General features: G+C 41.9%; 1 protein-coding gene across 4 annotated transcripts; it reads left to right on the forward strand.

The window, feature by feature from the left end:
* The first annotated feature begins 248 nt into the window (after nucleotides 1–248).
* Nucleotides 249–22,980, forward strand: LOC103707165 (pentatricopeptide repeat-containing protein CRP1 homolog, chloroplastic). 4 transcript variants are annotated; one of them, XM_026804684.2, is made up of 6 exons: nucleotides 249–2,029; nucleotides 3,970–4,122; nucleotides 4,274–4,345; nucleotides 20,251–20,442; nucleotides 22,016–22,467; nucleotides 22,622–22,980. In XM_026804684.2, the coding sequence occupies exons 1-4, from the start codon at nucleotides 308–310 to the stop codon at nucleotides 20,359–20,361; spliced, it is 2,058 nt and encodes a 685-aa protein (XP_026660485.2). In that variant the 5' UTR covers nucleotides 249–307; the 3' UTR covers nucleotides 20,362–20,442; nucleotides 22,016–22,467; nucleotides 22,622–22,980. The 4 variants fall into 4 exon arrangements, with proteins under 4 accessions (XP_026660485.2, XP_017698300.2, XP_008789774.2 ...); XM_017842811.3 differs by having other exon boundaries at nucleotides 22,016–22,171; nucleotides 22,382–22,980; XM_008791552.4 differs by having other exon boundaries at nucleotides 22,016–22,171; nucleotides 22,527–22,980.
* Nucleotides 22,981–23,427: the final 447 nt, after the last annotated feature.

The following is a 23,427-nucleotide window of genomic DNA, read 5'->3' on the forward strand; positions in this document are numbered from 1 at the left end:
GCTCTTCTGGTTGATCATGCGCCTATTGAAAGATAGCCTCCTTTAACCACGGAGAAATAAAATATTTCCACTTCACTTTTGTTCAGGCTGGACCTGACCCAATCACTGCAGGTCTGAAGGCCCGAACCCACCTTAGCTGTGATTGGAGGGGATCCGAATTTTCCCACCTGACCTAAACCAACCTGGTTCCCCTAACGGCTCATCAAGAAACGGGAGAAGGAAAGGATAAGAAGGCGCCAAATCATCTCTCCTTCTCTCACCAGCACTCGCCAAGAAAAATCTCACCCCTCTCTGCCAAGAAAACACTATGCTCGCCGTCCCTCCTCCGCCGCCTCCCGCCGCCTCCCGTTTCCTCTCCCCTCCCCCTGCTTCATCTCTCTGCCGCCCCTCTCCGCCCCCAATCTCCGCTACCTCCACCACCGCGGCCTCCGCCGCTCCCATCCTCCTCACCTCCCTCGAATTCCGCCGCTACGACTTCGCCCCCCTCCTCGAATTTCTCTCCTCTTTCTCAGACTCCGCCGCTTCCGCCGCCCCCACCGCTGACGCCGCCGCCCCCCCGACCCAGCTGGACCCGACGGAGCTCCGGCTGGCGGAGTCCTACCGTGCCGTCCCCGCCCACCTCTGGCATGCTCTCCTCAAGTCCCTGGCGTCTTCCCCCTCCACCCTCCCCTCCGCCGCAGCCCTCGTCCCCTGGCTGGAGCGCCACCGCCTCTGCTTCTCCTCCGACCTCCTCTACTCCATCCTCATCCACGCCCTCGGCCGCTCCCGGCGCCTCCACCACGCCCTCCTCCTCTCCACTTCCGCCCCCAGTCCCCCCTCCGCCCTCACTTTCAACGCCCTCATCTCTGCCTCCGCCCTCAACGGCCGCCCTGGCCAGGCTTTCCACCTTCTTTCCCTCATGCGACGCCACGGCTTCCTCTCCGACCACCCAAACTACACCCTCGTCCTCCAGTCCCTCCTCCGCTCCCCCGACCCCCCGGACCCCTCCCTCCTCCTCCGCCTCCTCTCCGACCTCTTATCCCAACGCCTTGAGCCTGATGCCCGCCTCATCTCCGACTTCGTCGTCGCCTTCTCCCGCGCCGGCGACCCCGACCGTGCCCTCTCTCTCCTTGCCGCCGCCCAGGCCCAGGGACTCACTCCCAAGACCTCCGCCGTTGTCGCCCTCCTCTCCGCCCTCGGCGCCGCCGGCCGCGTCGCCGAGGCCGAGGCCGTCTTTCTTGAGTTCCACGCCGCGGCCGAGCTCCAGCCCCGTACCCGCGCCTACAACGCCCTCCTCAAGGGGTACGTCAAGATCGGAGCTTTGAAGGACGCAGAGCTGGTGTTCGAGGAAATGGAAAGGTGCAGCGTGTCCCCCGACGAAGGGACCTACAGCCTCCTCATTGACGCATACACCAATGCCGGCCGGTGGGAGAGTGCGAGGATCTTGATCAAGGAGATGGAGATGAACGGCGTCCAACCCAATTCATACGTGTTCAGCAGGATCCTTGCGAGCTTCCGGGATAAAGGGGAATGGCAGAAGTCGTTTGTGGTCTTGAGGGAGATGAGGAACAACGGAGTCCAACCTGACAGGCATTTCTACAATGTGATGATTGATGCTTTTGGGAAGTACAATTGCCTTCATCATGCCATGGATGCTTTTGAGAGGATGAGGTCTGATGGGATTGAGCCAGATGCAATCACCTGGAACACGCTCATTGACTCACATTGCAAGGCAGGGAGGCATGATAAGGCAATGGAGCTATTTCAGGAGATGCAGGAGGGAGGATGCATGCCATGCACTACAACGTATAATATCATGATCAATTCATTGGGGCAGCAGGGGAGGTGGGAAGAACTGAAGGAGATGCTGGAGAGGATGAAGGGGCAGGGATTGTTGCTGAATGTGGTGACCTACACTACACTTGTGGATGTTTATGGGAAGTCGGGTAGGTTTAACGACGCGATTGAGTGCCTGGAGGCCATGAAAACTGGAGGGCTGAAGCCTTCTCCAACCATGTATCATGCCTTGGTAAATGCATATGCGCAGAGGGTATGTGTGATAACATTGATTGGCTATTGTCAGTGATGGGTTTTTTTCTTTTTTCTTTTCTTTTTTTTGTTTTAATACTTTAATGGCTTCTAATATTTGTTTGTGAAAAACTTATATGCACTTTAGGGCTTGGCTTGGATGAATTAGCATGTAGTATATGTAGCAAGGTTCGCCGTACCGATTGTACCGATATACCGGTGGGCATCGGTACCGATACGGTATCGAATTGAACCGATACTGTATCGAATTGAACCGATACTGTACTAGTGAAGATCAAAAGAAAAAAAAAATTCCATGCGGACGCGCACGCGTTTGTGTTAAATGCCACTCTGTGTCATTGAATATCCCGCGCAGAGCCCCGTGCGGACCTGCTGACCAGCGCACGCTGACGGGGGGGTGGGGAACCGTGCTCGCGTGAGGTTCCCAGTGCGGGAAACCACGCGGACGTGTGCCCTGCGCCCGCGTTGACGCTCTTCCCTGCGCGCAGGGCGTACGGGGCGCCCGCGCTTGGGCCGGTGCGAACCAGCCTGGATCGCACCGGTATCGGCTTGTACCGTGCGAACCGGGCCGGTTCGCACTGGTACATGTATGGAACCATTTGCTTTCAACCCAGAAAGGGTCGAAACTGATATAATTTTCCGTATTGGACCGGTGCCGGGCTGAACCGACTGGACGGTTCCGATCGGTTCAGCATACCATGATATGTAGCATCATACTCAGTTGCATGTATGAATGCCAATCTAATTGATTGAAAAATCTCTTTTTTTCTAGATACTGCATACATGTTTTGTTTGTGTTATCTTTCCTTTAAGGCAGCGCACGTCGAGATACCATTAAGGAAATAATAAAATCAATAATGCATCTTTCATGATTAGACTCCTTATAATGTTACTTATAATCCACTACTAAGTGTGAGTCAAAAACCCTACTGGATTTAATTACTTTTCTGAGGACCACTTTTTGGTAGCATATATTGAAATTTCATGTAAGTGTAATGTCTGGTCCTAGTTTTTATCTATCCTTTCTTGATTTATATAGCTTCATAGTATAATATGTTCTAGCTACTTATTATAAACAATAAATGTACTAACCCTTCTGTCCAGCAATTGGTCGAAACATGTACAACAAGGTTGTATTTTTTGGGGCTGGAACTAGATATAATGTCGTACTTTGGTAAATATTTAACCAACTTAGCCGCAACTTGTTAACTTTCTGTTGTCTCAATGTATCTTCGCTTCTTTATTATTCCTAAGGCTAGGCCTACAAGTGTTTTTCATATCCTCTTACAACTCTCATACAATCCCAAGGATTGCTGTTTATTGGATTTTGGTCTCTGTGTACTCTGTAAATTTGCTGCTGGTTTCTCATTGACGTATCCTCTACTGATTGACAAACTGACTCTTCTTCTGATTCATTCATTTCTGACCCTATTGTCTTAATTTGATGGAACATCCACTTTAGTACTCTCATCTCAATTATGCTCATGTTACATTCCAGCATTCTATACCTTAAACATTGATAGGCCAGTTATTAGAAGCAAGTTTGCTTATGCTATAGTGTTATACTCACTCCTGAACCATAACCTATTTTTTATGTTCTCATTTCCTGTGAAATTTGAATTGTGACAAGTTATCTGAATCAATACCTTTCTGGATGATGTTCCTGCTCTTAGCCTCAGTTCCATGTCCGAGGGAAAAGGTGGAGCCTGGTATTAGATAGTGGCAAAGGGAATTTTGATTCTATTACCTGTCACCTGTGGTGAAATATTTACCCAATAACCTAATCAAAATCACATCATTTGAAAGTTATCACCATATAAAGTTACCATATCATATGGTTTAAAGGAACTAACAGAACAGAATTTCTGATTGTGTTTCTAGATACTTGAGTTGACACATTTATTTCTATTATCATGTTTACTGACTTGCACCATTTTGCAGGGCCTATCAGAACAAGCTATAAATGCATTCAGGGTCATGAGAGCTGATGGTATAAAACCTAGTATTATAGTCCTTAACTCATTGATCAATGCATTTGGTGAGGATCAAAGAGATACTGAAGCCTTTTCTGTACTGCAGTTTATGAAGGAAAATGTAATTACCTATTTCATCTACCCCCCTTTTTGTATGCATGGTTTTGCTAGCATGCATTATACATCCTCTCAGTTTGTGTATTCCCCAGAAGTCAAATTTATCCTGAATCTGAATTTGCATTAACAACTTCATATTTTGTCTATGACTGCAGGATCTAAAGCCAGATGTTGTGACATATACAACGCTCATGAAAGCTCTAATCCGAGTTGAGAAGTTTGAGAAAGTAATGACTCCTGTCCTGCTCTATTTTTTGATTAACAAATGTACTTGTTTTGTAGTTTTGCAGTAGCCTTCTCAAACTTGTCCATATGATGTTAGGTTAGTACTTTAAACTGCATGCTACTAGTGGTGGAGCCAGGGGAGGCCTGGCCCCTCCCAAGGATCTGAAAACCCCATGATAGATATGTATAGGGGTGGCACCTCCTTAAAATTTGGACCCCAAATTGGAAAAAAAGGTGCCAAATTTCATTCTTTCCAAAAGAGGGAGGGAGAAATAACTTCATCCCAAGATCCCATTCATTTCTAGTCTCTACAATCACATCCATTCTTCATTGAAATCTGGCTATTGCTTTCCAAAGTCCAGAGCTGACATGTCTTTAGCTCTCTCATGCACGCATTAAGTGAAGGAAAAGAAAAAAAAAAAAGAAAAAGAAGAGGAGTTGATCGAACTCCATAATGTGCCATGCACATTACATTGAAAAGTCACTCCCATTAATTGTAGTAAAAAGAATGGGAAGAACTATTTTAAGATCCATACTCCACGCACTGCCATTTGCTCTTTTTCTTGTGAAAAGGGGAAAAAGAAAAAAAGTTGTATTCTCTTTGCTTTAACTGACTGACATTTTTTTGGGAGTTATTCATTATTTATTCATAGATTAGACTTATTAAATTCCGTAGTCTTTGTCATTTGGTCATATCTTATGTATTCACATGGTTATTAAGGCATGTTAGTCTAGCTGATTACCAATAATATTCCTACTATTACAATTAATAAGCTTAGATATCCAATCACAACAGTCTCATATTTAATTATTTAGCAACATGAAGTTGATACTTTTTTGATACCATTTGTTTGGATCAGATCAAACTGAACTATTGTTTACTACAGTCCTTTCCCGAGCATAGAAATAAATTTTATTTATTTAATAACATTTTTCTCTTTTTTTAAAGCACACAACACCAAGAATTTATAACGTTAGGCCCTGTTTGGGGGAGCTGTTGGCAGTAGAGCTGTTGGAAGTAGAGCTGTTGGAAGTACAGTTGTCTGAAGTAGAGTTGTTATAAAAAGTTGTTTGCTGTTTGGTAACTACATTCGTAAAGTGCTGTGGTACTTTGTTTTGTGTTTGGTAAACAAACTGAGAAAGTACTTTTGTATGATAAAATTACCATAAAGGACATTACATAGTATTATATAACAGAACATAATAAAACATAACATATATTAATATATAAATATACGATATAGTATAATATTTTTGTAATATAAAATAATATTATTATAATATAGCATAATAGTAATATAATTATTAGAGTAAATTAATATTTGGTAATATAACATAATATTAAATTATTTAACATAACATATTAATGTATTATGATATAATGTAATATATATTATATTTATAGTATAATACAATAATAAAGGTATAAAATATTATAATTATTAGTATAAATTAATTTCTCATAATATAACATAATATTAAATTATTTAAAATAACATATTAATGTATTATAATGTAATGCAATATAATATATTATTTATAGTATAATACAATAATAAAGGTATAAAATATTATAATTATTAGTGTAAATAATTAATAATGTTGAAATATATTTATTTATTATCTTATTTATTCATTCATTCATTCATTCATTTATATAAATATTTATTTATTTATTTATTCTTTTTTTATTTTTTAAATTTTCTTTTCTTCTCTTTTTTTCCTTTCCTTTTCTTCTTTTTTTTCCTTTTCCTTTTCTTTTCTTTTTTTCTTCACTTCTTCTCCTTCCTTCCTCTTTCCCGTTCTCCTTTCTTCTCCTCCCGCACGGCCGACGGCGCCGGAAGGGGGCCAGGCCGCCGCGGCCGCGGGAGGGGGCCGGGCCGTAGCCGGCGGCGGCCGCGGGAGGGGGCCGGGTCGTGGCCGGCGGCGCCCGCAGCAGTCTCGGCGGCCGTGGCTGGCCCCCTGGAAAGTTCTCTCCTCCCGCGAGGCCGACAGCGCCGGGCCGAGCCGTGGCGGACACGGGAGGGGGGTGGGTCGTGACCACCGGCGGCTGCAAGAAGGGGAGGGCGCCCCCTTCTTCTTCATGTTCTTCGGCTCCTCCCCACCGTGGGATCTCCTTCTTTGGCACAGCCCCTTTCCGTGACGGTGACATCGTCGCTGGCGGCGGCCGTGGGAAGGGGAAGACCACCCATCTTCCTCTTTTTCGGCACCTCCCCACCATAGGGGCGGGGGAGAGGGAGGGAGTGCGACGGCGGGGCAGAGGGAGAGGGTGCGGCGGCGGGGGAGAGGGAGTGGGGTTGGGTTGGAGAGGAAGAGACGGTGAGAGAGAGGTTTTTGGGAGGATTTTTTTTTTTTTAAATGGGGGTATTTTGGTCAAAAATACAGCTTTCCGAAAAAGCTGAAAACAGCATTTTCGGAAAGCTCCAAATTGGAGCTTCCCCCCAAAAGCTGTTTTCAGCTTCCCACAAAAGCTGAAACAGCTTTTTGAAAAATTTACCAAACACCATTTTTTAGCTAAAAGTACTTTTGGAGGGCCAGAAAGTGCTTTTTGGCCCTCCAAAAGCTCCCCCAAACAGGGCCTTAGTCTGTTATGTTATCTTGATGATTTAGAAAACTTAGGTAGCACTTGACAGACATCACCTTTTCGGTAGTAAATTTTGAGATCATACTGTCCCATAAAAAAGAAAAATATTTAGAACTGAAGATATATAAATATATCCAACAGCTAGAATTCTAGATTTAAGTTAAATGTTTGACCTTTGTAATGTAGAGATTTTCAAATTATTAATTACATTGGCCCCTTCAAGGAATAAATGCTAGCTCTGCTCTGCATGCTAAGCACTTGACTTCATGTAAGTATTCCATGCTCACATGCTGTCCATATCAGTTAGAATGAAATTTCACAAGCTATAAGATGTACATAAGAAAATCTCTGCTCCGCATCACTTGCTATGCACATGATTTAGGAGTTCGCCTCAAACCGATAAAATGTCTGTTTTTGAAACTTGTTCATTGGATGGTCTATCTTGTTGAACCAGATGTGAAATTTGTTTTCTTCTTTTCATTAGTAAATTCTGAATTTGTTTTTGTTTTCATTTCTAAGTGGTCAATTGTCTGAACTATGCTTATTTATTTTGATATGCATCATTAGCCTAGCATCTTACTGTTTTTGGGTCAGACCAGGTTGACTTGTCTGATTTAAATTTCTTGAAATAGATCTATCAAGTTTGATGGTCAAAGCAGATGAATTTATATAAACTAGATCACTGAAGCAAGTGGTTCTGGTTTGTACTTAGTTTTACCTACAATTACAGAATTTGCCAAACTTATGTAAAACTCGTGAATTTTTCATGTTCAAGAACTTAATCGAAAAATTTGATGAATAATTCATCAATGCATGAGTTTGTCATCAATATATCACGAAATTCATGATATTTGTGAGTAATTCGTGAACCTACAAATTTCATTAATAACATGTTGACAAGTGCTTTGCAAATGATTTCACCTCCATGCTTGCATTTCGAGGCCCCGAAGCGGGACATGATCATAGAGTAAATTGGGATTGGGAAAGCAAGGTTTTGACTTGAGAATCAAAATATTTTTTTTTTGAAAAGGAGCATTTGAAGCTACTCTCTAGCTCTCTTCCATTCTCTATGTTCTCCTTCACCATTCCTTTTTTTTTTCTTTCGTTTATTCTCATCCTTCCTAAGCTCCAACCATCCACAATCGCAACTCATCCCTTGCTTTTCTCAAAGAAAAATCATCTTCTTTTCAAGTTGAATCAGTTGTATATAGGGGTGCAAATAGGTCGGGTCAGGTCAGGGTCCCCGACCTGACCTAGTTTCTTATTTGGGTTTTAATGTTGGACCCGCACCCAACCCAATAGAATATCGGGTCGGGTCGGATCAGGTCCCTAGCTAAAATTTTTGACCCAACGGGTCATCGGTCGGGTCGGGTCCATGTATAACTTGATCCGAAACCAAAGAATTTAGATCGGGATCGGGTTCGAAAAACACATATGGAGTTCTAAAGTGAAAGTTAAATTTGGACAAAAGAAAATTCTAACTTTATCATAAAATATGAATCTCTTTGGAAGCATGTTATGATATATTCAGCATGACAATTTTTTTCCAACAAGGCTCAAAAAATAATTGAAAAGAGTTCCAAAAATCAAGCATTCCCTATGGATTATGTTATATTTAAACATATTTAATAGATTGAAACAGAGTATGGGTAGAATGCGAAATCAATCGCAATATCAATTTACATTCTTAACATCAAACTATCACAATTGAAGTCTGTCCACAAAAACCACATAACTTGTGTTGGGTTGGGTTGGATCAGTTAATAGGTTAGAAGGTCCAAATTAGACCCAGACCCAGACCCGACTCGAAATTTGGAATGAGTCCAAATTTGTAGCTTGACCTGGCCCCACGTATCCTCAAATCAGGTCCGGATCGCATATAAGCAGGTCGGGTGGGGTTACAGGTCAACCCAACCCATTTGCAATCTTAGTTGTATACTATATTAGTATATATTACGACAATAAATAAATAGTATACATCAAGGCATGCTGTCTTGGTACCGGGCCTTGTATTGGTGCCGTCCTACCATTGTGTCGTTACGCTCGGTAAAGGGGCCAGTTCGATGTACCAAGTGCCGACACGCTTTCTATACCATGTACCAATATCGAACTGGTACAGTACGGTACGTCTCGTACCGTCCAGTTTCATACTCTATGATGTACCATGCATATCGGTGTCATTTTATTATTGTGTTGATACGTCTAGTATGGAGGCCGATTCAGTGTACCGAATGTTCGGTACCGCATATCGGTTCGGTACCAGTATAGTACAATATGCCTCATACCGTCCGGTTCGGTATGGTGTGGCGTACTTATATATCATATCGTAATGGTAAAATATATATCATCTTGCATATAGAGTCGGATTATATTAACTTCTTTAAAAAGGAATTAATGATTCAAAATTAGTGATAACTACCCAAATTGAAAATCCAAATAGTTGAACATGACCTATACTAAAAAAAATGCTTAGAAGTCAAAATTTATATATTTGGGTGGTCTCTAACCGTTGCAACAAATCGGTACAAAATGAATGGTATCAATTCCACTAGTATGGTAAAATACATGATAGGGCATATAAATTGAAAATCTGCTTTATGGATCATGATCTAAATATCCTAAAACATGGGTGGATTTAAATTCACAAGATTTAAATGACTAAATAATAAAAGGTAGTTTCATGTTGTTAAAACCCTCCATGTTGATATTTATTTGATGATTAGGTTAGAGACAGAAAAACACATGAATTTTGGTTTCTAGGCATTATTTAGAGTGTAGATCATGTTCAGCGACAGATCTTCAATTTGAATGGTTCATCGTTGATTTTGAAACATTAAATCCTTGAAAAGGAGTTAATGTAAAGTGTGTAATCCAACTCTTGATGCAGGACAACTGCAGAGAGGAGAGGGAAGAAGGAAGAAGAGAAGAGGGGAGGAAGAAGAACCAGACTTTTCACCTTGCTCTGGCCATGGCTTCGCACCAGGATTTTAGAGAAAAGGAGGCTAATTTCATTCAATCATTCATTAACCCTAAACAAGTGCATGGACCCATATATATAAGGTCAAAAAATAACAAAAAAGACCCTTACAAAAAAAATAATTCCAAAAAGGTCCTAAAATGACAATATGCAAACAAGCCCAGTCAACATAAAATAAACAAAATAAAATAATATAAAATCAATCCAGCTACAACGAAACTGGCTGGACCATTCTTCTGCGATGACCGTGGCTTCGCGTTACAGGCGGTCCGGTACTGATGTCCGCACCAACTCCCTCTAGATGAGAAGAAGTCGACCTCGACGAACACGATTCAGTGTAGCTCTGGTAGTACTTTAATAGGTTCGGATCAATCTGCTGAAACTCCTCCCGTGTGATCCAAGTGAAATCGGACTCCAGTCGTCCTCGCCAACGAACCAAGAAGCCCTGAATGCTTCCATCATTGGATAAAATGGTCTGCTCGTCTAAAATGGCATCAATGAGTTCTTTTTGTGCTGGTGGGAGAGGCAAAGAAAGTGGGGATGGTATGAAATCAGGGATGGAGAATCATCGGGCTCAAGAGAGGGCTCAGTGAAAGAATCATCAGGAATGGACGGTTGACCCTTGAAAGCAACCAAATCTTCAATATTAAAAGCAGAGCTGATATCAAAATCAGATAGAAGATCAATAACATAAGCATTTGTGCCAACCCGATGCAATACCTAAAATAGCCCAGCACTACGAGCCTGCAGTTTCTTAACGGTTCCATGCGGAAACCGCTCCGGCCGAATACGTACCATAACATAATCTTCAGGTTGGACTATCTTATCCTGCCGATGGGAATCAGCTTGTAGTTTATATTGAGCACGACTTGCATGGATGCACTTGTGGATTTTTTGATGTAATTCATGAATTTGTTGTGCAAATGCATATGCAGACTCAGAAATTTTAACATGTGGTGACATGGATAAAAGATCTATAGGTTTTCTGGCTTTGTAACCATGCATGACCTCAAATGGACTCATGCCTATGGACCTATTGACTGAATTATTGTATGCAAACTGTGCTACAGGAAGAACTAAGTCCCAATTACGAGTGTGTTCGCCCACAAGGCACCGTAAGAGGTTACCAAGACTTCGGTTCACTACTTCGGTTTGGCCATCAGTTTGTGGATGATAAGCAGTGGAAAATTTGAGTTTTGTACCAACCATGTGCCACAAAGTTTTTCAGAAGTAACTCATGAAACGTACATCTCGGTCGGACACGATGGTGTTTGGAAGGCCATAGAGTTTGACAATCTCATCAAAGAAGAGTTTGGCCACTTTGGAGGCATCTGAGGTTTTTGAACAAGGAATAAAGTGGGCCATTTTTGAAAAACGGTCCACGACTACAAGAATGGAATCATGTTTCTTGACGGTACGGGGAAGACCAAGCACGAAGTCCAAATAATGTCATGCCACGGACGGTCTGGTACCGGTAAAGGGATATATAGGCTAGTGTTCAGTTTTCGGTGTTTGGCTAATTGACAAGTTCGACATTGGCCAATGATTTTAGCAACGTCACTTTTTAGGCTAGGTCAGAAGAATTGACGTTCATGGTCTTATCCTGTTCGAAATGCTCGGAAAGGCCACTTGCATGTACTTTCCACAGCAAACAATTCCTTACTGATGTTCGTAGGATACAGAGCCTTGCTGCCTTAAACAAATAACCATCTTAAAGATGAAACTCATCGATTGAGGGTCCTTGTCCATCAGCGAGGGCTTTGTAGATTTTCCCAAAATCAGGGCAAGATAGATAGTCCTCTATGAGTCTGTCGAAGCCCGTGACATTCACAGACATGGTCGAGAGTGGGGTCACTCGACGGCTCAGTGCATCAACAGCTGTGTTGGAGGCACCTGATGTGTATTTTAGGACAAACGTATATTCCTGGAGAAACTCAACCCATTTGGCATGCCTAGAGTTCAATTTCTTTTGGAAATTGAGATAGCGACGAGCTTCATGATCAGAGTAAAGGACGAATTCATTGGGTAGCAGATAACGGCGCCAATATTGGAGGGCCTGGACTACGGCATAAAATTTTTTATCATAGGTGGAATATTTCTGCTTAACTTCGTTTAACTTTTCACTAAAATATGCTATGGGATGGCATTCTTGGCTGAGCACTCCACCTATACTAAGGCCGGATGCATCACACACCACTTCAAAAGCCTTACTGAAGTCGGGCAGGCGCATAACTGGTGCCTCAGTCATCTTCTTCTTGATGTCGTTAAATGCTTTAGCAGTAGTGTTAGTCCAATGGAAGTCGCCTTTCTTGAGGCAATCAGTGATTGGGGACATAAGCATGCTAAACTCCTTAATGAAACGACGACAGAAAGTAGCCAGCCCACGAAACTGCGAACCTCACTGAGGGTTTTGGGCTCGGGCCACTCGACTATCGCAGTGACCTTATTAAGGTCAGCAAACAAGCCCTCCGAGGAGATAATGTAACCCAAGAAGTTGACATGAGAAGTGAAGAATGAACACTTCTTAAAGTAAGCATACAGTTTCGCATTCCGCAGGGTTGTGCATACCTGTCGCAAATGATCTAAGTGATGCTCCTTTGATTAGCTGTAGATGAGGATGTCATCAAAGTACACGATTAAAAATTTGCTCATAAAAGTCGCAGGACTTGCGGCATCACCCGCATAAAAGTATTAGGAGAATTCAAGAGGCCAAAAGGCATGACCAACCATTTATGCAGGCCATCTTTTGTTTTAAAAGTTGTTTTCCACTCATCACCTGGGTGGATTCGAATTTGACGGTATCCACTTTTTAAATCAATCTTGGAGAAGATCGTGGTGCCTGCCATCATGTCCAGCATAGTGTCGAGTCAAGGAATGGGGAAACAGTATTTAACCGTGATCCTGTTGATTGTCCGGCTGTCAACACACCTCCACGTGCCATCTTTCTTTGGAGTGAGGAGTGCAGGTATGGCACAGACTTAAGCTTTCACGAATGAACCCTTTTCGTATGAGCTTGTTAATTTGTCTTTGCAGCTCAGCATGCTCAGAAGGATTCATTCGATAGTGGGGTAGGTTAGGCAGAGTAGCTTCCGGAATCAGATCAATGGCGTGCTGTATATCACGCAAAGGTGGCAGATGATTCGGGAGGTCCTCAGGAAAAACTTCTGAAAATTCTTCAAGGATAAACCGACCCTTTGATGGTAACTCGCTTTGTGGATTCAGATGGTTTTCTAGGACAAGTAAAGCGAACACCAAAGAATCGCTAATGACTTCTCTTTCAAATTCGGAGGAGCTCAGGATATGGAGTTTCTTGCTCTTTGGCTCATTCTTCTTATCCTTGTCAAGCATCTTGGGCCTCAAGGGGTTAAGTTTAATCCTCTTGCCCTCGAATATGAATGAGCAAGAATTAGATCGACCATAGATGGTGACATCAAGGTCAAACAGCCAAGGTCTTCCGAATATTAGGTGACCCACATCCATCGGGATCACGTCACACCAGATAGTGTCTTTATAAGAAAAAATTTGAATTGGTACGAGACACCTTTTTTTGATTTGGATAGAGGACGTGTCAATCCATTAGACCTTATAAGGTTGGGTCTGAGGAACTAGAGTCAAACCCAAACGGAAGACAATGTTTGAAGATATTGTATTAATGCAACTCCTGCTATCAATGATAACCTTATAGTCCTTATCTCCGCGCTTAATATAAGTGTGGAAGATCGAAGTTCTTCTCTAGTCATCATGCTCTGTAGGTTGGGCGAGGGCACACCTAACTACATTCATGGTGTACTGGGCAAGTTCGGTCATAACTGTTGGAGGCGTGGTCCGGATACAGCCTAAAGTGTCGGGACTTTCCTTATGTTCGTCATCGACGTCATGGATGTCGTCTAAATTTGGTTCATGTACTTGTTCTTCCAAGTTGGTTGTATCACCCTCTTGTTCTTGCGCCTTAATAACAAGAGATTTATTTGCACATTGTGAGGCGACATGTCCAAAATCCTAGCACTTAAAATATTGGATTCTAGAACTAGGCTTGGGAGGTTCACCAAGAATCCCCTTGCCCTTAGTGTCCCTGCTTGGGATAGGAGTGGAAGGAGAAGATCTAGGTGGCGTGGACCCAATTGAAGGTCGGGATCCTATAGAGCACTGGCGGGAGTCCCTCTAGTGTCAGAACGTCTAACAAATGTAGGCCTGGATACCTGCTCATAGTTTGGTACGAATATGTAGGCCTGGTCGAGGGTAGACCTGGTCAAGGGTGAATATTTCGCGAAGGACAAGTTTCTTCCTTAGCTCATCATTAAGACCTCGTCGAAACCGGCTCAGGACCATTCGTTCATTTCCTTCCACATTACATCACATCATAAATTCGTCAAACTGGGCGATGTAATCAGTAGCAGACCGATTACCCTATCGCAAATTATTCCATCAGTCCCGGAGGTCATCTTGGTAGCTTAAGGGTAGGTATTTTTCTGTAAGTTTTTCTTTCATCTCTACCCAATCAGTTATTGTAGGTTGATGTCTTCTAGCTAGCAGTTGTTTAGTGCTTTGCTAGAAAAGTTTAGCTCGACAGATGAGCTTCATTTTGGCGAATCAAACCTTCTTTTCTTCAGACAAATTATACCACTCAAAGAAATGGTCCATCTCGTGCACCCAGTGTGAGAAGGCTTTTGGGTCAAGACGACCATCAAAGGTGGGGGTTTCAACCTTAATACCTCTTATGACATCATCGTTGTGGTCTCGAGGCTCCCTGGGTTCGACATTATGGCGGTGACCTCTTTCAGCATTATGGAAGAGACCCAGTTTTCTAGGGTGAGGGTAGGTATGGGGACGGCCTGGTAAAGGTATATTGTCAAAATTATCTTGCTGATTAGAGCCTTGTGGATCTAGGGCTTCATCCTCTTGGTTTAGACCTGGGTAGTGGGTGACACTATCTTCTTTGGATCCAATGATTGGGAGGTTTCATCTGAATCGAATCGGGCATTGGTTTGGGCAGACATCGTGGTTAAGTCTTCGACTGCCTTTATTAGGGCAACGATGCGGGCATCCATGGTAGATTGGGCCTTGGAATGCGGGACGACACGACCACTACAAAGGTACATATGATGAATGAACTCAAATAGGTACTACCCTACCAAATGAGGACAAAATTGACTTCGAGGTAGACCTAATGCATGCAATGAATTTAAATTTCAATATGTATGCTTAATATAACTCAATACTATTTCCTAGCAGAGAAATATTCCAAACTGGAAACCAGTAAATGATGCAAGCCAACAAGTAGCTGTAGTCAAATAATTCAGGTATCCAGTGGGTTGTCGGGTGTCACAGGGCCTCGTAGGTCTCCCAACAAGGGTTTAGCTCTACAATTAATAATAAAGAGGGTTACTACTAGGGTTTCTTTGTGTTTTGTGGAGGTGTGTGAAAGCATGTGTTTTGGATGTTCAGGGTATACCACCAAGCACAAAAACAACTATTAAATGCCAAATTTAAGCAAGCAAACTAAATTTTCAGGAGGGGACAAACCTGATCTGGTGGAGGGCGATGATCCAAGTGCGGCAAGCCGGCTCGCCAATCGACGCGAATCTGGTTTGATCATAGCAACTCGGTGGAGCGAAAATCAGCAAATTGTGGGGCCTGAATGGCCTGCGGGCCTGCGACTGTGGGCCGGCAGATGAGGGGAAAAGAATTTGTGCAGATGTGCAGATGGGCCTGTTAGGCCGGCGGGCTGAAGAAGGGGGGAAGCAATATGGGCCTAGTGGGGCGTGGAAGGAGGGCGGTGGGCCTGTTAAAAGAGGGGTGGGCCTGTTGGCCATGAACCGAAAGAGGGATGGGGGTGGACCGGGTGCGGTAGGGCCTGTTGGGCCCGAAAAAGAGGGGGCTGGGGGCCCGAGGGGGGGGGGAGATCGTGAGGGTTTTCCTGTCGAGCCGACCCTGCTTAGGGTTGCAGCCGGCTCCCACTTGTGAAGAGGGGAAGAATCGGGAGGGTGACGGGTGGCTGGGCTTGGGGAAACACGGAGAGTGGTGTTCGGGGGGGAAGGAAGAGAGTTGAGAGATGCGGAACCGGTGGGGGTTTCAGGCGGCGAGCGAGGGGAAGGAGAAGGTGGATGTGGCGATAGAGGAAACGAGAGAGGCGGAGGCGTTGATGGCGGAGGCGTTGACGACGGAGGCGATGGGGATGGAGCGGCACTGCGGCCAGTCGCGGCAAGAGCGAAGCGGCGTTGCGAACGGACGGGGGTGGGGGGGGGAGAACGGGGAGGCGGAGGTGGCTGGCGGCGCTCGGGCGGTGGTGGCGGAAGCGGAAGTGGAAGCGAAAGGAGGAAGAAGATGAACATGCATGTTTCTTTTTTTGTTTTTTTTTAACTTGGATCCGTTAGGATTTGGGTTGTCGGGGATGACCCGCTCTAATAATCCGTTACGGGTCCGTCACGTCTTCTTTTTCTCTTTTTTTTTTTCAACCCAATTAGATTCGGGTTTTTTTTGTGGGCTGAGTGGGGAGGATTACCTGCGGTGGTGGCCAAGTGCGGCGCCGCAAGTGGCGGTGGTTCGGTAGCAAAGGCTTGCGGTGACGACGCGCAGGGCCTCTTCTTCCCCGAATTCGGCGCGCTGCAGAGGCGTGCGAACGGGCTTGGGGAGGGACACAGTGGAGCTCCTCGGCAGCGGGAGATTCCTTATCTCCCGAATCTGGCATGCGGTGGTCATAACTGGGGTGTAGGCCGCTGCGGCGGTCTCTGTCGTCAGGACGTTGGGAGGAGAAAGGGGAACAGAGGAAGGGGCTATTCCCCTTTTCTTCGTGTGAGAGTCGAGAGAGAGAGGGAAGAGAAAAGGAAAATAAAATTTTCCTTTTCCTTTGCAGCGTGCGCTGTGCGACGGCCTTCAACACGATCCGGTGTCTGCGGTGCGAGGGCTCCAGCAATGATCTTGTGCAGTAGGTAGAGAAAAGAGATTGGGGGTTGTCCATCCGTAAACTGAATTTCGAGGCTTTAGCAACAGAGGCAAAGCCGGGCTTGCTCTGATACCAAAGTTGATGTAGGACAACTGTACGGAGGAGAGGGAAGAAGGAAGAAGAAGAGAAGAAGAGGGAAGGAAGAAGAACTAGGCTTTTCACTTGACTCTGGCCATGGCTGTGCACCAGAATTTTAGAGAAAGGAGGCTAATTTCATTTAATCATTCATTAGCCCTAAACAAGTGCATGGACTCATATATATATATATATAGGGTCAAGAAATAACAAAAAAAATCATACAAAAAAAAATCCCAAAAAGGCCCTACAATGACAATATGCAAACAAGCCCAGTCAACATAAAATAAACAAAATTAAATAACGTAAAATCTATCCAGCTACAAGGAAACTGGCTGGACCATGCTTGTATATAATAAGATATATATTACATTGATAATCACTTTAGAAATGATTTCATCACCATGCTCGTGCTTTGAGGTGCTAAAGTTGGCTGCAGTCATAAAGGAAATTAGGGTTGAGAAATTGGGTTTTGACTTTTGAGTTGAGAATCAATTTTCTTTCTGCTTTTCTTTTTTGAAAGAAGCATTAAAAGCAACTCTATATCGCTCTTTGTTTTACTTCTTTCTCTCACCCTCTTCTATCGTTATTCTTTTTTTTCCTTCTCTTCATCTCATTTGCCCCATCCTTCCATGGTTCCACAACTCATCATCTATTTTTGTTCCCTAAAGAAAAATCTTCTCCTATTTAACTTTTGATCAGTCATATATGTTGTATTAATATATGTATATTATATACAACTATCATATATAATATATAATCAAGTATATATTATATCGTATAATATCATATATCATTGCTATATATAGTATTTTATATAACATAATATAAATAATGTTATAAACATTATACTTTTTTATAAATATAATAAATTTCTCTCAAACTTTTTATTTGAATTTGTCAGATTTTTTCTGAATTTTGAACCTCCTAATCTTGCTAAGTTGTTCCTAGATAGTGAACTTGTGATTATGGTTTTATTATTATTTTTTTGATGGTACTCTTTCTCTAGTGTCTGATCTCATCCCAGGTCTTAATGGCCACTGGCTATTGTCAGCACATGCAAATGTTTTGAGCCCGATCAACTTGGCTGGACCATCACTTCGGAGCTTTGCTGGGTCGGCCCACCAAAAAACCTGGATATCTGAAAATCTGTTTAGGTGCATCAAATGGTTGAGCTGCACCACCTGTGTGGTTCTGATTGCTGTTCACCCTTCCAACTCATATGTTAAATATGAATAAACCTTATTAGGGTTCGATCTAAGTGAGAGAGAGAAGACTGAGGCCTTCATGAGATCCATGAGAAGGGGAGAGGAGGAAGGAGCCCCTCTTATGGCATCCATGGAAGATAGCTGATTGCTGTCACCGAAAACCATTGTTGGATATGTGGTTCCATTGCTAGATCTGTGATGGAGGAGCCCATTGTCACCAGATTCGCAGTAGAGGTGCTCAATATTGCTAGATCAACAACATTTTGTCACCAAATCCATGATGAAGAATGTCCTCCTTGTGCATCAATGGTGGAGAATGTCCATCGTCTCCAGATAGATGGACAACTATTAATTAGATATGGGAGGAGGGCCAGCGATCCATAGCGGATGATGCCTCCAATAATCCATGAAGAACGAGTTGATGGACTGACAACATATCCCTTCTTCCTTTCTTAGTACCCCCCCCCCTCTCTGCTTCTTTTTGGTTTGGTTCAACAACAAATCTGAAGTGTAGACCCCATCGTAACTATTGAAACTGGGAGAAGCAGATAAAAGATTGACCCATTTTAACTGCGATTGATCCACAATTGGACTAATAACCATGATCTGACAATGACAACAAGTTGGGTTAGGTCAGCAGGTTCAGAACACTGCATGCAATGCGCATGCTAAAAGATTTTTCTAAGAGAACTTGGGCATGAACATTTTGGGGGAATGGTTTTACATTTGTGGACCCTAGCTTCACATGTCTAGTTTTTAAGTGTTTTCTTTATATATTGTAGATGAGGAGTCCCTACTATGTATTAGATAATGTTCTTGTAATTATCCAAAGACTGCTGTGCATACTGTATCATAAAAGCTTATAGTTGCATGGAAACTTGTGTCAGGCATGGTAAAAATTGGCCTATCCAGAAAGCCAAGCTGACCTGATTCTATTTGGGCTGAGTTTTAGCCCGATGTTTTTTAATTAGGAATGGGTTTGGGTCAAATTTTCAGACAAAAACTTTTAATGGATTGGGTATGGATTAGGGATTTGAACCAACTTGGATTATGAGGGTAGAGTTCTATTTGGTTTGAAAAAAATTAGGTTGGCTTAAGTCAATATCTTGGATAAGAATATTTCAAGTCCTTGCTCTTTTTTTAATACTAATTATTTATATCAGCTTAGAAAGGAGCCAGCAATATTGTAAGGATCGGATTCAGTATGTTAGGTTGGGTCCATTAGAGATTGAGCCTTGCATAATGAATTTGGTGAGGTCAAATGGATCATTTTGGGTCATGGATGTTGACCACAAGGGAGTATGGATCGAGAGGTTTTGACCCCATGTCGGGTCGGTTTGAGTATGGGTCAAGGTTTTGCTTGTTGTCATCCTTACTTGACCCTACTTGAACTTGACCTGACCTGAGCCATTGCCACCCCTACTTGTGTTGAAGCAGGTCTGGCTGGTGACTATACCTACACCCAAGAGGTTCCAATATAATTTTAGATTCACGGGATGCTTTTTTATTTGTGATGCACTAGTTATGTGGCACTAGATTTAAGTGATTTTGTATGAAGGTAAGTATTCACCTCCTCTCTACCCTTGATATACACATAGGGGCCAGCTTGCAAAGTGGTTTATGAGAGCATGGTAGATGCTTGGTCCTCCTTTCAAAACTGACCTCTTATCCTCACCCTTTCCTTGAAGATCAAATTAAAGCAAATGTGAGTATGAGAGCATAATTTGTCTAATCCTGAAGATCTGTGATGAGCCTTTAGAGCTGCTTGCATATTGCTGGTGATGACTTCGTGATCTTCATTGATCTGTGCTTTTTAACTCCATTATAAATAAGAGAACTTTGAAGGAATTGCATCTTAACCCTTGTACTACGATCCTGTAACAGCACATGCATAACAAGGGGTGTAGCTTATTGCATGCACTATCTTATGATAGTCAGGATGTTGCACTTTTATTTCATCATTATGTCTACTTCTGTACCTTTTTATTTCATCATTATGTCTACTTCTGTACTTGTTTTCTTATTCCTATAATATGCTTAGTTGATAATGAAGTTACTTTTTTCTTTAAGTTTGTCTACGATCCTGTTTACAAGTGTCCTCATTCATGCACTATGAACAGGTTCCAGCTGTCTATGAAGAAATGATTTCATCTGGATGCACACCTGATAGGAAAGCTAGAGCAATGCTGCGCTCAGCTCTGCGATACATGAAACAGACACGGGATTCATAGCACAGGCAGCACATCTGGTCACTTAGGGACCAAGTCACATGGATTCAAGCTGCTGCTTCAATTCCTAAATACCCATTAAAGGTTCACTTAATCCTTTATATACATAGAATTAATTGTTAGAAAACTGTATTTTTTTTGAGAAAAGATAATACTTATCTAAATACTTATTTTTATGGACAACATGCTTATGAATGCAAGTCTTTTTTTTGTTTTGTTTTGTTATGTTTACTCTTTTATCTAGACTTCTAAAGAAACCTAGATGACTGCTGCTAGAAAGATCAAAAATTCAGAAGAGTCAATATTGTTTCCTTATGGCTTAGGCATCTTTAACTGTCGGAATAAGAGTTCTGCAGTATAGGTTTTCAGCCTTGTGCAAGATTTCATGGAGTCTGTGCCCTGCAAAGTGATCAAATCCTTAATGTTTTCTGTGTTGTGATTTTTTTTTTTGAGGGGAAGAAGTTTTTCAATTTTATGGTGAGAACTTGGTAACATCATAAGAGGCAAAGCTAGAAACTCTAATTGAAACCATAATTATCAATCATTCATGCACACTACGTGTATCAATCTTTGCCTCCAGTCTGACAGGGCTTTAATTGTCCACCTGCTGCATATTATCTGAAAGGGAAAATCAATTGTTCGTGGATTTTGCAGTTACACTTAATCCCACTTCAATCTAACATACCATTTTTGTGTTGGGTTGGTGGATGGTCTTGATACAGTCTAAAGCTCCCATCTTCCCAAGTTGCTTATGGATCAAGAAGATTGAGAAACTACTGTGACCCAATATGAAATATAGAAAATCTCAGCCTGTATTATCGCAGCAAATATGAACCAATATATTCTGAGATACTGTCCGGTGGATATCTGTACTGGCCGATATTTTCCAATCACATTTTTTACTTCTGTAAATTGATATTTTAATTAATAAATTTCAGAACCAATGCCTCTTACTATATCAGCTTAGATTTCAACGTTTGTTCTAAAATATTGGCCAAGATCTTGAGAAATTGTGAACCTTTCCAAATTTCCCCACCTTCCTTCTTGGCCAAGGCAAACCATGATCTTGGTTTATCTTGATTTTTGTCACCCATGAGAGGACTGATCCCCATTTTTCAAATGGAATCTGTTGTTTTTGTTCTAGTTGATTAGTGTGTTTTAGCTATCTAGCTTGTTCTTGTCCTTACAAGTAAAATTTTTACATTTCGTTCACAATATTTCTTCCTCTCTAACTGGTATAAGCAAGGCATGCTAGCACCATATGCTTGGCAAGTTGAGGGACACATTATAAGATCTTTTTATATCTTCTTGAGATTTGTGCTTGATAATCAATCCTTATGACTTAGTTTATGTTGGTTGTGTATATTGCCAATGTATACTTTCTGAGATTTTCTAGTCTTTGGTATTAGCTATGTTTCAGACATCCTGATTAAAGCTCAAAACATGAAACACAATATGCAGGTACCACATATTACTATATTAACATTAGCTAATGGCAGGAACTTATAACATTTTAAAGATTTTATGTGCTTAGTTCAAATATGTATGAGCTATTGTGAGCAGCTGTTGTTTCTCTGTTTACATCATACTTGTTGACCAAAGTCTCTGCTTTGTTGATGCTACTTGATGTAATAGAAATCCTTATATTTACTTTCAGGATATGCTGCCATACCTGCTATTTTTTTGGGTCAGACTGGAAATATTCATTATTAGTGGAGGCCTGATGTTGGTCTTTGAAACAATAAATTGCTCAGACATGAATCAGAGGACAGTTGTAATCAAATCAGATGAAATGAAATACTTCACCACAAAGGTTAGTTTTCCTTTGGTGCTGATTTGCCCATGTTAATTGTTGCATATATTGTGCCTGTACATGTATGTATAAATTACTTCTGCTTTAATTGTCAATAGACTCTCACGGACCTGGTTTGAATATAGTCACTTATGTGTTGCTTTTAATTAAGAGTAGTTAAAGAATTAGTCTCTACTGGATCTTGTTCATGCGTCGATTGTTCATGGACAGATGAATCCATCTCATTTGCAACAGCTGATTTAAAATGATTCATTCGTACTAAAGTTTGCTAATGGTTCTAATTGTTGTCATATCAGGTATTTCTTGCCAAAATCTCATTCAATTGGCTGAAAATTTTTTTCATGCTATTTTGTAGCCTTAGTATGTATGCAAGGAACTGACAGACAGGAATTCCATTGCTTTGTTTCCTTCCTAACAATTGAATGGGTCTCTTCCGCCCAAACAAGCCAGTTTGTCTACTTCAATTAAGGTGATTATAAACTAAATAATGTGGAGGATCGCTTAAATGCTACTCATGATGGGAGTTCCTGACTGGCCTGATCTTCCTTTGCTGTTTTACGACCATTAGAGGATTGGTATTTAAGTTTTTGTAGCATGGCTATCTTTTAGCCAACATGGAACGACCAGGAATCTTGATATGTACATAATGAGATAACTATTAAGGTGTCTTCCTTTTTTTTTTTTTTTTTAATTAAAGATGTGCGCAACAGCTTTGCTACATCACCTCTATAATATAACTTATTTCTGTACTTACATGCCAAAATTTTGAAGCAAATTATACAGATAGAAGATAATTTTGACATCCTCTTAATCAATGTTTACATCAACTATTGGCTGCTTGTTCATCTGATTCATGTGACATTACTCTTGATCTTTAATTTTATATGAACAAGATCAAATTTGTAGTTTTCGTGCTATCAGATTATTTTCTAACTCTATGCTTTCTTATATACAGTTCCAGTCAAATTTCTATCATAAGCTTCTCTAGTTGTTTCTATTATATCCAGAAAGTTTCTCCTTTTCATATTCTAGATTGTCCGCTACATGCATAGTTATCACATAGCCTAGGTGATGGACCCTCCTACAGCCTAGGAGAGTACCCAAGATTAGGTGACTGCCCAGGCGGCAAACTTTGTGCAAAATTCATAAAATGATTTATGCCTGGATATATTTCAAGTGTTGTGCAAAACTTGCAATATTTCAATAAATCATCCATGATACATGACCGTAGCATACATGCTAACAAGTAATGTATA

This window comes from Phoenix dactylifera, chromosome 4, assembly GCF_009389715.1.
Source record: "Phoenix dactylifera cultivar Barhee BC4 chromosome 4, palm_55x_up_171113_PBpolish2nd_filt_p, whole genome shotgun sequence".
Classification (NCBI taxonomy): Eukaryota; Viridiplantae; Streptophyta; class Magnoliopsida; order Arecales; family Arecaceae; genus Phoenix; species Phoenix dactylifera.